Source organism: Lepus europaeus, chromosome 21, assembly GCF_033115175.1.
Source record: "Lepus europaeus isolate LE1 chromosome 21, mLepTim1.pri, whole genome shotgun sequence".
Classification (NCBI taxonomy): Eukaryota; Metazoa; Chordata; class Mammalia; order Lagomorpha; family Leporidae; genus Lepus; species Lepus europaeus.
In genome coordinates this window covers 57,371,861-57,385,771 of record NC_084847.1, presented here as the reverse complement: position 1 = coordinate 57,385,771, position 13,911 = coordinate 57,371,861, and the positions used below count along the sequence as shown (strand labels likewise).

Sequence of the window (13,911 nt, the reverse complement as noted above, 5' to 3'; positions counted from 1 at the left end):
CCTCGGCCACTCGTCCCTGTGCTCTGTCGTTCAGGCACTCACAGCACGGTGCCGTGTGCCGGGACTCTCCCTTTACTTAGGAATGGCCTCACACAGCAGCGGCAAAGGAGGCACCTGCCGTGACCTGGGAGGACAGGCGAACTCTGGGCTGTGTGGCAGCCTTGTGGCAGACGGGAGTGGCAGCCGTGCGGGGAGGGGGGGGGAGGGTGTTCCGTGCTGTCCGGGGTTCCAGCATCCACAGGCATCTTGGGACATAGCCCCTGCAGATGAGCTACCCCCCACCCACTCAGTACAACCAGCAGCGCCGTCGCGGTCCACACTCACACACACTTCACTTGTGAACTCTCATCTCTGTCCACATCATTCTCTGAGCATCTACGGAGTGCTCTTTGTCCTTGCTTCAAGGTCATGTCCTTGGGAGTCTGCAGGCTGCAGGCTGACCACCCAGCCGGGCCGCAGACCCCTCCCCAAAGAAGCCCACCCATCGCTAAATCAAGTCTTCCTGTGTTTCTTCCGTACCCTTCCCTCCCTCATGACTGAGAGAGCTGGCGACCACCTGTGCCAGTGACACAGGGCCCTGCAGAGCTGAGTCAAGTGGCAAGGGGACCCTGACCTAGAAGCAGGCAGGGGCAGGCCAGGCCCCTCCCCACAAGGCCCCTGGCCGGGCCCCTCCCCCTTTGTTGTAAGCTTTGGCCCTTTGTCAGGTATCAAATTTAAATTCTAATTACACTCGCCTGTGCCGGAGCGCCTCCTCACTATAAGGACCCCTCCTCAGAGCGGCAGGATGGCTTCTGACTTAGCACGGCCACTAGTGCCTCCGCTCTTGGTGGTTACAGGGGTGAGCAAGGTGGTGACGGTGGACGTGAAGGGCAATTGGCAGCGCTGGCTCAAGGTGCGGGACCTCACCAAAGGAGTGACCTATTTCTTCCGCGTGCAAGCCCGGACCATCACCTACGGGCCGGAGCTCCAGGCCAACGTCACAGCCGGGCCAGCCGAGGGTAAGTGCGGCGCTGCGGGCAGGTCCCTGGGGGCGGGGCAGTGTGCGCTGTCCCCTCAGCTTCACTACGTTGAGCGTTCGTCTACACTCTCAGCAAAGCGGCTTCAGTCAGCTCAGACCGGTGACGTGGAAGTCCTCAAAGCACGCGTGGATATGAACTCGCACAGGTGGTGTAATTACCTGTAGACGCGCCAGTGCACATAAGTGACTTCAATTCTGAAATAAATAAGACATAGACGGCCCGCGTGTCCAGGAGGAGCGTGGAGCTTCCAGCTCAGCACGCGGTGTGGGCCTTGCTGCTGGGGAGGTGCGGGCGGCAGAACCCGCGTCCTGAGCCCTGGGCATGGTGCCGGGTGCCTGTGCCGCTGCCTCTGTCCTCTGACAGCCTCGCGTGGGGCCACGTGAGGCAGAGCAGCCTGCCAGAGCCCTGGACGCCTGGACAGAGCAGAGGCCACCCTGCAGGTGCCCCTGTCAACCCGGCCTCCCCCTTTCTTCCTACAGGGTCCCCAGGGTCCCCTAGAGATATCTTGGTCACCAAATCTGCCTCTGAGCTGACTCTGCAGTGGACCGAGGGGAAGGCTGGCTACACACCCACCATGGGCTACATCATAGAGGCCAGGCCCTCAGGTAAGGAGGGACAGGGCCTGTGGGCTGCCCTGGCCCTGGGCACCAGCTCCCGTCGCTAAAATGGGGCACCCTCCAACCGGCCATCCAGCGGGGCTGGAGAGCGTTGCTAAGGCCTCGGCATCAGCCCGCCATGGCCTCTGGCTCAGCAACACCGAGACAGGGTGGGAGGTCCCCTCCACCCCCCACTTTCACAGCCACCGCCGACCTGGGGGAACGACTGTTGCCATTCTCAGAAGTAAGTAGATGGGAACTCGAGGGCACCCAGAGACGTCTGCAGCTCATGAGTGAGATCCAGGCGTGCTTCCAGGGACTTCGTCTCGTGGCCCCAAATGTTGGCCACGTAGTCGGGAGAAGGCGTGCTCGTTCTGGGTAATTCTGAATGTTCTCAGTGGCAAGACTGACTCCTCACCTGCTTCACCTTCAGGCCTCTGAAAGTGAGGTCTAAGATCCTCGTCCAGCCCTATCCACCCAGAGGAGCTGCTAGTTTTTACTTAGTTTCATTTTATTCGGAGGGCAGAGAGACAGAACACTTCCATGTGTTGGTTCACCCCCCAGGTGCCTCTGTCCAGGTCTCCCATGTGGTTGGCAGGGACCCAGCTCCTGCCCTGCTGCCTCCCAGGGTGCGTGTTAGCGTGAGGCACGTCGGCGGAGGCCCCACATCTGTGAGGTGGGCCCTCTCTGACTGCTGGGCTCCCCGCCCCCTCTGAAGGCCAGGGTCCCCCAGAGCAGCCAGTAGGCTCCCCACGGCATCTCCAGAGGCTGACGTGAGCTGTGAGTGGAAGGTCCTGGAAGACTAGGCCCACAGTGAGGAGCTGTGGGGGCCGTGCTCGCAGGCTTCCCTCCCCAGAGGGCGAGAACATCTCTAAGAGGCGACCCTGGCAACTGCTGGCGGGGTGCACTGGGAGCGCGTCCCCAGGGCTCCCGTGTTCTGATGTGGTAGAGTCAGGTCCTCGGTGTGGGGAGAGTGAGAGGGGGAGGGGGGAAGGGGATCGGGACGTGGGGGATTAGTGCTGATCCCGAGGAGTTCTCAGCAGAGTGAGCTGTTGTAACAGAGCAGGGCTGGCCCTCCCTGCCCCCTGGCTTCCTGTCTCACTGTGTAACCTCTCCTCTCACACGTCAACCATGATGCTGTGCACCATGTTGCGATGTGGCCACGGGGCCCTCACCAGAACTCGGTAGATGCTGGAGTCATGTGTGTGTGTTTTTATAAGTTTAGGGTTCTTTTTAAATTTATTTATTCAAAAGGCAGAGTGAGAGAGAGAGAGAGAGAGAGAGAGAGAGAGTGACAGAGAGAGAGAGAGAGATCCTCCAGCTACTGGTTCACTCCCCAAATGCCCACAACAGCCAGGGCTGGGCCAGACCAAAGGCAGGACCAAGAGCTCCATCCGGGTCTCCCCACATGGGCAGCAGGAGCCCACGTAGTTGAGGAAGATGGCCTGCAGGTAGAGCCAGGCGCCCTGAGGAGTACTTAACCTGCCGCTCCACAGTGCCCACCCCTGGAGTCACGCTCTTGAATCTCCGGAACCGTGAGCTAAATGAGCCTCTTTTCTTTCTGCGTACTCAGCCTCAGGTATTTTGTGACAGCAACAGAAAATGGGCCAACACAAGGTTCGTGGGTAGGGCGATTTGAGAACTCGGATGGGAAAACCAGGTCCCGCTGGGGTGGCTGGCTGAAATGTGGCATGCCCTCAGTCACACACAGTGTGCTTGCTTAGTAGCACCGCAGGGAGGACCACAAAGTAGGTCTTTCAGGCAGCAGACCCTCTGTCCAGCAGTTCTGGAGGCCGGAAGTCCAAGGTCACGGTGTTGGCCAGGCTGCCTCCTCCTGTGACTCTGAGAGGACCTTGTTCTCTGCCTCTCTCCCGCCCTCTGGTGGTCACTGAGCGTCCTTGGTGTTGGCATGTGGACACATCTCCCGGCTCAGCCCTCAGTGTCCTGCCGTGATTCCCCTGTGTCCAGGTGTCTCAGTTTCCCCTTTCATAAGGACATCCGTGACATTGGGTTAGGGCCTCACCCCATCCCAGTACGGCCTCCTCTGAACTAATGTAAGGACCCGTTTTCCAAGTAAGGTCATTCCAAGGTGCCGGGGGTTCGGACTGCGACTCAGGAACTTGCTTGGAGGAGGGGCAAGGATTCAACCCTAAGAGCAGGAAGGAAGCCCGCAAGCCGCGAGAGGACCTGTGCTGTTGTCACAGACGCACACAGGGCCACAGGCGAGCGGCTCCGAGACCCCAGTGTATGAGATTCCCTGACAGCTGTGTCACCTCACCAGTCCAGCAGGGAATGCAGACTGGGGTGCTGACGGTCACAGGTCACATAGACCCAGCTCTCCCCACTTCCTCCCAGGGACCCGCACCACTAAGCAAGTAGCGCACAGGAACCACCCACCGCACACACCTGCAGCCTCAGTGGGGGCAGAGGTCGTGGGGAAGCTCCTGTCGCTTCTGGCCAGTTGTGAGCGTCGCCAACCTAATCGGCTTCCTTTTGACTTTGCTTCCTGCATCTGGAAGCCCGCTGTGAGGCCGTCCTGAGGAGCCTGTGGGCTGGCCAGGGAGTGGACGGCTTCCTTGACCCGAACCCCCGCCTCCCTGACTGGGGACCCAGGCCGCCACCTGCAGTGCCGGCATCCCACAGGGCTGCCAGTGTGCGTCCCAGCTGCTCCACTTCCACTTTAGCTCCCCACTGTGCACCTGGCAAGGGCTGGAGGCCCTGGCTCCTGGATGTGGCCTGGCCCAGCCCTGGCCATTGTGGTCATGTAGGGAGTGAACCAGCACATGGAAGACCTCTCTGTCTGTTTTTCTCCTTATCTCTCTGTAACTCTGACCTTCAAATACATAATAGCCCCTCCAAAATAAAACAAAACCAGAAATAGAGAGTGCTTAATAATTATCTCAAAATAAAAAGTGTAGCTTAAGATAATAGTTTTGTAGAAGCTAAGAATGGCCTCCTTGCGCTGTTCAGTCTTAGAAGTGAGCGCCGCGGGCTCTGAGGTCCTTCAGGGGTGAGAACGCATCGTTCGCCCGCGGACATGGCGCCTGCCCTGGCTCTTTGCACTGTGACCACCTGTGGCCTCCCTAGGGAGTGCTCGGGCCACAGTCCCTGGTGTGCTGGGGAGCCAGGTCGTGTGCGGTCCTGCCCTGATGCAGGTCGGGGTCCTGGCCGTATGGGCAGCTTCAGCAGCAGCTCATGAACCTGTTATTGGGGTTGCACACGGGCCCCCCACCGCCCTGGGGCTTGGCCTAAGGTGGAGAAGGCTTCGGCTGCTGTCTGTGCTCAGTGGGGTCGGCGCCACAGTGTGCGCGCTGACCCCCAGGGGTCAGACGCGGTGAGAAAGTGGCCATGAGAATGCTGTCCTTCGCCGTGAGTGCTCTCAGCGTTCAGTAGCCGCTTGCCCACGGTCTACCCTTTGGGTGTTAACTGAAGCGGAGCGGCCGCAGGGCCCAAGGTGTCTCAGTGACCATCGGAGAAGACAGCCCTCCCTCTGAGCCTCGGGCCGGCGGCGCACTGTCCGAGACCAGGCTGCTGTGCGCTGGTAGTATTTAAACGCGAGCCGGTACCCGGGGCTCCAGGCCTCAGCTGCCATCTATTTCAGGCCTCATTACACAAAACATCAAATGCTGTATCATCTTGTTTTCTCCACCTAAACTGGCAAGATGTTCTCCAGGCAAGGGAGGGGTGCTCGAGGTGTTTCGAGCCCTGTGTTACCCACGGGGGCCCCTGGGGAGCACTCCCTGCTGAGCATCTGGGGAGACCGAGACCCTCTGTTTGGGGCGGCCCCTGTGGCCCACCTGGTCTGCTCGGCTGAATCTCCATCTTACCCCGGGAGAGAAGCCGCTCACCCCCTTGGCAGCTGCTGCCCAGAGGGTGGCTCACCGGCTCGGGCAGCTGGGCAGATGGCCATGTGGCCTCGCCGCCTCACCTGAACCCCTGCAGACCCTACCCCAAAGCTCTCAGCGCTGCCCTGATGTGGAGACCCAGAGCCAAGCAGCAGCTAATGGAGTTAGCACGGGGTGGCCACACGAGCGGCCTCCGGCCTCGCAGAGGGTGGTCTGTGAGCATGGACCGCGACCTCGCCGCCAGATCCCGCCAGGGCAGCTAGGCCTACACCTCTGTCTCCCGGGTCTGCACTGGCTTCCTCCAAGTCAGAGCTGCGCGGCTCCCTGGAAGGCAGTGGAGACTGTGCAATGGATTTATTTACACAAATTATTCTGAGGCGTTTTACTGTGTAGATCACGGAGCCTCATTTACATATTTACACAATAGACCGGAATGGCACTAAAGGAGCTATAAATATATTTTCCTCTCCAAAGCAACCATGAAATACATATTTAGGGTGTACCCTAGGCAGGCAGACATTGTATTGCTTTTCTTTCCACAAATAGCATCTGTAGCCCAGAGATGAGAGCTGGCAGACGGGGGCCTGTCCCTCTGTCCATTCGTCTGCTCGGGGCACTCAGTGTCCACTTCCAGTGGCCTGGAAATGGCCCGGTGCCCTCCCCGTACTCACTTGGTTCTTTGACAACGCGAGTTCTCAGTTGAACGAAGAAGGAAGTCAGCGTTTCCTGGGAGGTCTGGCACTGCCGAGAGCCCACAGTTGGCAAGTCCAGTAGGTGGGCTGCAGCCGCAGGGCCCTGTTGCCCTCCTGGTTCCTCGTGAGCACAGCTGGCGACAGCGTGCCCACCTGGGAGTCCCGCTCCCTCCCAGGCCCGGGCCCTCGCGGGGCAGGGGACACGGCCTCTGTCTCCTGCCTTTTGCACAGGGAGCAGGCCAAAGGTGTATTGTTTTTTACCCAGATGTAGTCATTAGCCTCGTGTGGAAGCCTGCACCTGCTTCAGTTATTAATCCAAGCGAGGTGGGCGTAGAGAAGCGGCAGTGTTCAGAAATACACAGCTGAGCGGGGCGTGTCTGCCTGGAGCCGGGCGGGCAGCAGGTTGCTGTAGGTGTGAGAGTGGACGCAGACGCCTCGCGGAGACGGGCAGTTCCATTCAGCAAGCACACCTGCTTAATTGCCCGTGAAATCACACGTTTGGATTGGCACGGCGACTGCCTTCACACCCACAGCGCACGGCTGGGGTCTGGGCGTCGGAGGGATGAACGGAGCCACGCACCCTCAGCCGTGCCGCACGGGGCCCCCTCTCAGTTCAGAGAAGGAGTGAGTGTGTTTCCAGGTCTGTTAGAACGTGGCCTGGGAGCAGCTGTGCCTCCTACCAGTGGCACGTTGAGCCGGGGAGCTGTTGGCACAGTGAGAGAAAAGCTGACTCATTGTGTCTCCTAGAAACCAGGGTGGCCCGGATGGCAAACCCACTGCCCGTGGAAGCGACCGCTTTGTGCAGGGACCTTCAACATCAGTCGCCTCCCACATTTTTGTAGACAAACAGCGCAGTTACGGACGCGAAGGCCAAGTTTGTATTCTTGAGAGAAGAGCCGCCTGGTGAGCGCCGGGCCCCCTGGGCCCTCCTGGGGCCGCCGGGGTGTCCGGTGTGTGAGGACAGCCTGCTCAGTGAGGGATGTGGTATTCAGGTTTCTTTCTCTGTGTTTCCCTTGCTTTCTGAGCTCCCTTCAGCCCTGGCACTTGGGACCTTCCTGGCGCATGGACAATCAGTTGCCCAAATCTCATTGTTGCTACCCGTTCTGTGATGTGGTTTCCCCCCTAATTTGTTGGGGGACAGCGTTTCGGTGTCAGGCCAGCAAGGCATCCTCTCTGGGGGCCGGGCAGGAAAGGGGGCCCAGCAGGTGGGGGTGCTGCTGGTTCACTCTGCTGCATGCCAGGGCCCAGCCTCCCCTCCCAGGAAGCTCACAGCCCTGGCCCGGCAGGAGGCTCGATGTCGGGTCGGCCATCAGGGACCAGTTACCTGGGGCTGAGTCTGGAAGGGCCAGGGCTCTTCTGTGTCAGCCAACCCTGACATCACAGCTCGCTCAGGGAGGGAGCGCCGCCAGCATCCCAGCGGAGCGAGCCTCGCCCTGTGACCAGGAGCTGCCTGAAACCTGTGCCCAGGGCCACCTTTTGAAACACAAGACCCGACTGGCCTCTCAGGCCCGACTGAGATGGGATCCCAGGCTCTGGGGACCGTCAGGGCACATGGAAAATCGGCTGCACAAACCTCATTATTGCTAATAGTTTCGTAATGTTGTTTTCCCCCTAATTTGTAGAGGTGCTTTTCTCCATCATTGATTTATTGAGATAGTTAACAGCGTAATACAAATGAGAAAAACAATGCGCAGTAGAGAAAGGCAGTGGAGGCGTCAGTGGCTGCCACGTGTTGTCGTACCCACTGGGGCTCGTGCTGTAAATAGTGGTGTGGGGAGGCAGTTCAGTGGATTATAACCGGAGCGCAAACTGCTGAATCTGCCGAATTTGCAAAGGCAAAATTAAACAGAATAAAATCCAAACATTTCCTTCCGTTAAGTCAGAAAGAAATTTCCCTGGTGTGACCCACCCTCCACACACACACACACACACTTTTTTCTTAGTGTAAATGGATCCCCTAAATAAATCGTTCTGTGTTGAGAGTCTCTATCAATATTTTAAAATATTTTTATGAGAAATGCACACAATTCCTGGAGCTGTGACACAGCGGTTAAAATAAAATGTGGCCTGCAGCAGATGGCAGAGGAAGGAGTTGTCTTTCCCCGAGTAGCAGGGAAAGACAGGCGCAGAGAGCAGCCGCTGCACAGGCGGCCACACCTCAGAGCCAGCTGGAAAACCCTTCCCCCTCTCCAGGCCCTTAATGTCGGTGATGTAAGGCATCGCCCAGCTTATGGAGGTCTGCTTTCTGTCCTTGGTCTCTCTCAGCATAAAACTAGAAGCAAAACTCAGTGCATCCAGCATGGACAGTCCTTGGGACAGTGGCTGGCTCCTAGTCGGCACAAAATTAAATCCTGGTGCTTATTACATGTGCAAAGTCTGAGTGTGCCAGGCTCTGCGAGCGATCATGGCACACGAGGGTGGACAGGCCGAGGGGTGAATGGGCGCCTGGTAGGGAAGTGGGCGGTCAGTCAGGAAGTGTTGACGGGATCTGTTGAAATCTTGAGAAACGTGGAACACTCCGGCGCACAGACAGGGAGGCGTGGCGAGTGTTCTGGAAGCCTGTGGATTGGCGTATGGGCTGCGGACAAGGCTGGCCTGGAGAAGATGTGACTGGAGGAGTGACGTGGCCAGGCTGGCCTTCCTCTGTTCCCTGCCCATGGACCAGGGTCAGCTCGAGAACAGGTGGCCTCTGATTCCCTGGTGGCAGGAACAGGGCCTGAGTATCTGTGCTCTGGAGTGTGTGTTGGGGGGGATGAGAGAGGGCAGAAGAGGGGGACACAACCCCCTGCCCTCGTCCCTCAGGCTGTGGGGTGGCCTGTGAAACACCCAAGCGGTCCTGGCCCTTCTGACACGAACCCGCCCAGGCCCCGTATTGCTGTAGCCATCTTGCTGCTGCTACGGGCTGCGGTATTTTAGGGGAAAAGGCTTCAGCCGTGGCTTGCGACTTTGAAGTTATAAATGATAATGGGTATCTTGATGAGAAATGTCGGTGAACGTGAACATGGAGAAATAGATCGTCATTGTGCTGCTTTTCTGCTCGGCCGGAGATTGGTGGCTCTAGGATCTCATTTGCATCCATTCCCTCGTTAACCTATGGCTGTGAGGACTCGGCCCTCCGTGAGCCCGGCCGTGTACACCTGCAGGTCCTGCTGTTTACCCTAGGGCTAATCCGTTTGAGCCGATCTGGCATTTCAGGGTGTTCTGGTTCGCCCTCAGTGTGGCCGAAGCTGCCGGCTGGTGTGCGTGCATAGTCACAGGGCCTCTCCTCGCGAGATCCCCACAGCTGGGCCTGGGCAGGAGTGCTGCTCCCCCCACGAGCGCTGCCCCATGGGCCACCTCCAGCAGGAGCCTCTGTTCCGTTGTGTAAACTGTGCACTGCTCGCCACTCTGAGCACTTGAGGACCAGGGGCTTCTATCACCCTGGAAACCAGGCGATGCTGACTTGGCCGTGACCACACTGCAGAGGGCACAGAGAGGCTGAGCGCTCCGCCCTCGGCCACACAGCTGACTGGCAGGGCCGGGCGCAGTACCAGGGTGGTCAAGCTCATGCCTCGGCCCCGGTAGCCGCTGGGCAGTGGTGTGTGGCCTGGGTGACAGCTCCTCTGGTTCTGCGTCAGAACCAGACACACTTGTTTCTTCCTTCGTCTCTGCCGAAGATCGTCCAGTTTTGACCTCAGTCCCATTGATATTCTGTATGGCAGGCTGTCAGTGAATCCTGTGTGTTCTGCTTGTGTTTACCGTGGTGAAATACACATACCATGGAGCTGCACAGTTCCAGGCAAGAAGCACATTCGGGGTGGGGCGACCCTCACCACCACCCGTCTCTGTGCCGAGCCTGTGTCCCCGGGAACGCCAGCGCTGCTGTCAGCTCCAGGCCCTGGCACCTGCCGCTTTCCTCTCCGTCTCTGCGCCCCTGGCTCCTCGTGGCCTGCATGGTGGAGTCCCCAGGTCTTGTCCCTTCACTGCTGTGTCACTGCACAAGCTCAGGTTCCTGGAGGCCGGTGCACGTGGCAGCAGGCACAGACCCGGCAGTACACGCCCGGCCACCCGGCCACTGGCACCTGGGTCATTGCTAACATCTGGCTCTTGTGATTGTGCGGCTGCAGGTGTGGGCGTACGGCATCCATCAAGGATTATTGTTATTTTTTAAATTTGTATTGAGGGCTGGCCTTGTGGTATAGGGGTTAAGCCACCACCTGTGTCACCGGCATCCCGACAGAGTGCTGGTTTGAGCGCTGGCTGCTCTTCCAATCCCTGCCAGTGTGCCTGGGAGAGCAGCAGCAGATGGCCCACGTGCTTGGACGTGGGGGGAAAACTCCTGACTTTGGCCTGGCCCAGCCCCTTGCCGTTGCAGGCATTTAGGGAGTGAACCCAAGCTCTCTTTTTCTTTTTTTTTTAAGGTTTATTTATTTATTTATTTATTTGAAAGTCAGAGTTACATACAGAGAGAGCGAGAGAGAGAGGTCTTCCATCCGCTGGTTCACTCCCCAATTGGCCACAATGGCAGGAGCTGCGCCGATCCAAAGCTGTGCCCATCCAAAGCCAGGAGCTTCTTCCGGGTCTCCCACGCAGGTGCAGGGGCCCAAGGACTTGGGCCATCTTCTACTGCTTTCCCAGGCCATAGCAGAGAGCTGGATCAGAAGTGGAGCAGCCAGGTCTCAAACCCGCGCCCATGTGGGATGCCGGCGCTTCAGGCCAGGGTGCTAACCCGCTGTGCCACAGCGCCAGCCCCTCTCTGCCTTTGTTTATCTGTAACTCTGCCTTTCAAATACAGAAATCTTCAATAAATAAATAAATAAAGTTTTTGCTAGATTTGGTGGCACGTAGGCGTGGAAGAGCTGCGGTGTGAGCAGCCCACGCTCGGCCTCAGGGACAGCCTGGTCCCGATGTTCCTTCCCCTCAGAAACCCAGTGCCAAGTCCTCAGGGGGAGCACGGGCCCAGGCTGATCCCAGGAGTGCAGCGTGCCGTACCTGCTGCCGTGCCCCGTCTGCCACAGCGCCCCCTATCTGCTGCCACAGCACCCCCTACTGCCACCGCGCCCCCTACCTGCCGCCGCGCTCCATATCTACTGCTGTCCAAGCTCCTTTCTGGGGGAGAGGCCATCGAAAGCCGCACTCGGAGCACAGCAGCTCCTGCCCAGCCCACGTGGGGCTCCCACGCTGAGCTGCAGCCGCTGGTCCAAGGAGCTGTGGATTCCAGGGTTCACCTTGACCCCTTGCTGGATTGTGGCTGCCAGGCATTGGGACACAGCGCTGCAGGGGACAGCTGGCGACCGCAGGGTGGCCACAGCAGTTGTCAGGTGTCAGTGAGGGGGCTGAGAGGGTCTGCAGCTGGCGTGTGCACAGCACGCAGGGAAGGCCGCGAGGCGTAGGGGCAGCCACGATTTCCAAAGGTGAGGTCAAGACGGGAACCAGAGGAGGGGATGGAGTGCAGTGGGGTGAGAACCGTGTGGAAGAGGCCATCCAGCACCCACTCAGCCGTGGATGAGAGAGCAGCTGTCGTCCCCCCCCACCACCACCCACACCAGCCCTGATGCCGACATTGGATGCCCTGGCCCAGGGCAGGGGTGGTGTCCAGGGGCTGAGTCTTGTGTCCAGGACAAAACCTGTGTTCACCTCGCTCCATCTTGTGGCCCCTGTTGCAGATGAAGGCCTGTGGGACATGTTTGCCAAGGACATCCCCCGGAGCGCCACGTCCTACACCATGAGCCTGGACCAGCTGCGACAGGGAGTGACCTACGAATTCCGCGTGGTGGCTGTGAACGAGGCGGGCTACGGGGAGCCCAGCAGCCCGTCCACTGCTGTGTCAGGTAGGGACCCTTCCAGGAGAGCCAGGGCCCAGGTGAGCGGGGTCAGCCGTGGGCAGACGAGGGGGCTCCCGAGTCTCTGCAGCTTCCCCGACGTGGCCAAGAGGTCGCCTAGGGAAAACGCGGCGGGGAGAGCAGGGCGGGTCCTGGGCACCTGCCTGACCACCACCTTCGTCCCAGGGCCAGCTCTCCACGGGCAGGACCCCAGGCCCTGGAGCCGCCAGCGAGGGCCTCTGCTGGGCTCAGGCAGGGAGCAGCGTGGGATGTGGGCAGTGCAGACTGGGCGCCCCTGAGACAGTGCAGGAGCCCGGGGCTGTGGACAGCTGACAGATGGAGGCACTGGGCTGCGTCATCCACCGGGCCTTGCCTCCCACTCCCGTCTCTTGCACGACTACTGGCCCTGGGTTGTGCTGGGCGTGACAGTGGAAAAGGTGTGTCTGCGAGGTGGCAGACGCTGCCTGTGAGGGTGGCCCTGGGGCAGGCTTCCACGGAGGCAGACGAGGTAGCTGGTGACAACGTGGCCCTGACCAGCTGGCCTGGGAGGACCAAGTCTCAGCTCCAGCTGCATCCCAGGCTCACGTGGAAGAGTTTAGGAATCCCCCTCGTGGGGCCCCCACAGCAGACCGTGATTTCAGCCACCCCAGGGCAGGGCTCTGGGCCTCACTGTCTTTACCTCCTTGGTGATTCTCAGGGGCAGGCAGGCCACTGGCCTGGGTGCTGGGGGCTACAGTGAGGGGTGGGCTGCGAGACCCCAGGAAGGCATTTGATTAAGGAGAGCCAGCAGCAGCGGCTGAGAGGATGTTTGGGGTCTGGCGGGCAGCGTCGAGGCCAGAAGCTGGGAGAGGCCAGGTCAGCGCCACCGCCCCCACCCCCACCCTCACCCCCACCACCCAGGGGAGGCTGCCTCATCCCCTGCACTGAGATCGGCCTGAGCCGCCGAGTGCAGCAGCACAAGCTGAAGACGGCACCCTCCTTCCTCTCCCTGAGGCTGGGGAAGGGTGGGGCCCGCTCGAGGGCCTGGGCCTGTGCACCCCTCGCATGGAGCGCAAGGCACCTAGTGGGCTGAGGCCAGGAGGAAGGGGCCGGGGGCCAATTGAGGTTTTAAGAGAAATCACAAAGTTTTCAATTGTTATCATGAAAAATTTGAATATACCCCACAGTAGAGAAAATAGGATATGGGACCCCCACTCAGTGATGCCTCATGGGAGCTGTCTCTGACATACGGCTCCGCCAAGCAGCAGCTCATGACACAGCCTGGTCCCTCACCCTCTGCTGGGGGCCACGTGGTGTGCACATTTCTCTGAGACTCCGTGGCACCCACATGCTGGCCTTGGTTGCCAGCCGGGCTGTGGTCAGTTGGTTACACCCGTCAGAGAAGCCCGACCCCAGCCATGTGGCGTGGGAGCAACCTGCCTACTGGGAGGGCCCTATGGGACAGCCGCGGCCTGCCACACACCAGACCCACGCCATTATGGTCTACTTTCAGGTGATGGGCTTAAGGTCTGTTGGATGTACTGTAAGGAGTATTTAATGCAGTCTGCAAACCTGCTTATCTTAGGAGTCTAAGTACTGCCACCTCCTAAGAAACCCCATGCCATCACATTACCCAAAGCGAATCCCCACTTTGTTCCCCGCATGCGCGCATCCATCGTTTGCTCAATGAGGCCCTTAGCGTGAGGTGGATGAGCGCGCAGTGGGTGTCAGCAGCGGAGAGCAGCCCTGGGCTGCAGCCGGAAGGGGCTGCCCAATCCCGAGCCTCTGATGCCTTCCAGCCAGCAGCCCTGTCGGGAGGCACACGCAGAACACCCAGCACCCACCGAGGAACGATTTCCCATTTTCCTGGTCTTAGCAAACGGAATGAAACATAAGGACGGACCAGACCCTTCCGGAAGGCAGCTTTTAAACAAAACCTTTTCTGTTCATTTCTCAAAAACACATCTAGGAGGGGCCAG

General features: G+C 59.4%; 1 protein-coding gene across 1 annotated transcript in view; it reads left to right on the top strand.

Annotated features, from left to right (window-relative positions):
- SDK1 (sidekick cell adhesion molecule 1) overlaps positions 1-13,911 on the top strand; it is a 983,380-nt gene that overhangs the window by 951,174 nt on the left and 18,295 nt on the right. The window contains exons 39-41 of the mRNA XM_062180134.1: positions 837-998; positions 1,499-1,624; positions 11,798-11,962. Of these exons, the coding sequence (XP_062036118.1) occupies positions 837-998; positions 1,499-1,624; positions 11,798-11,962 (453 nt within the window). The remainder of the gene's footprint in view (positions 1-836; positions 999-1,498; positions 1,625-11,797; positions 11,963-13,911) is intronic.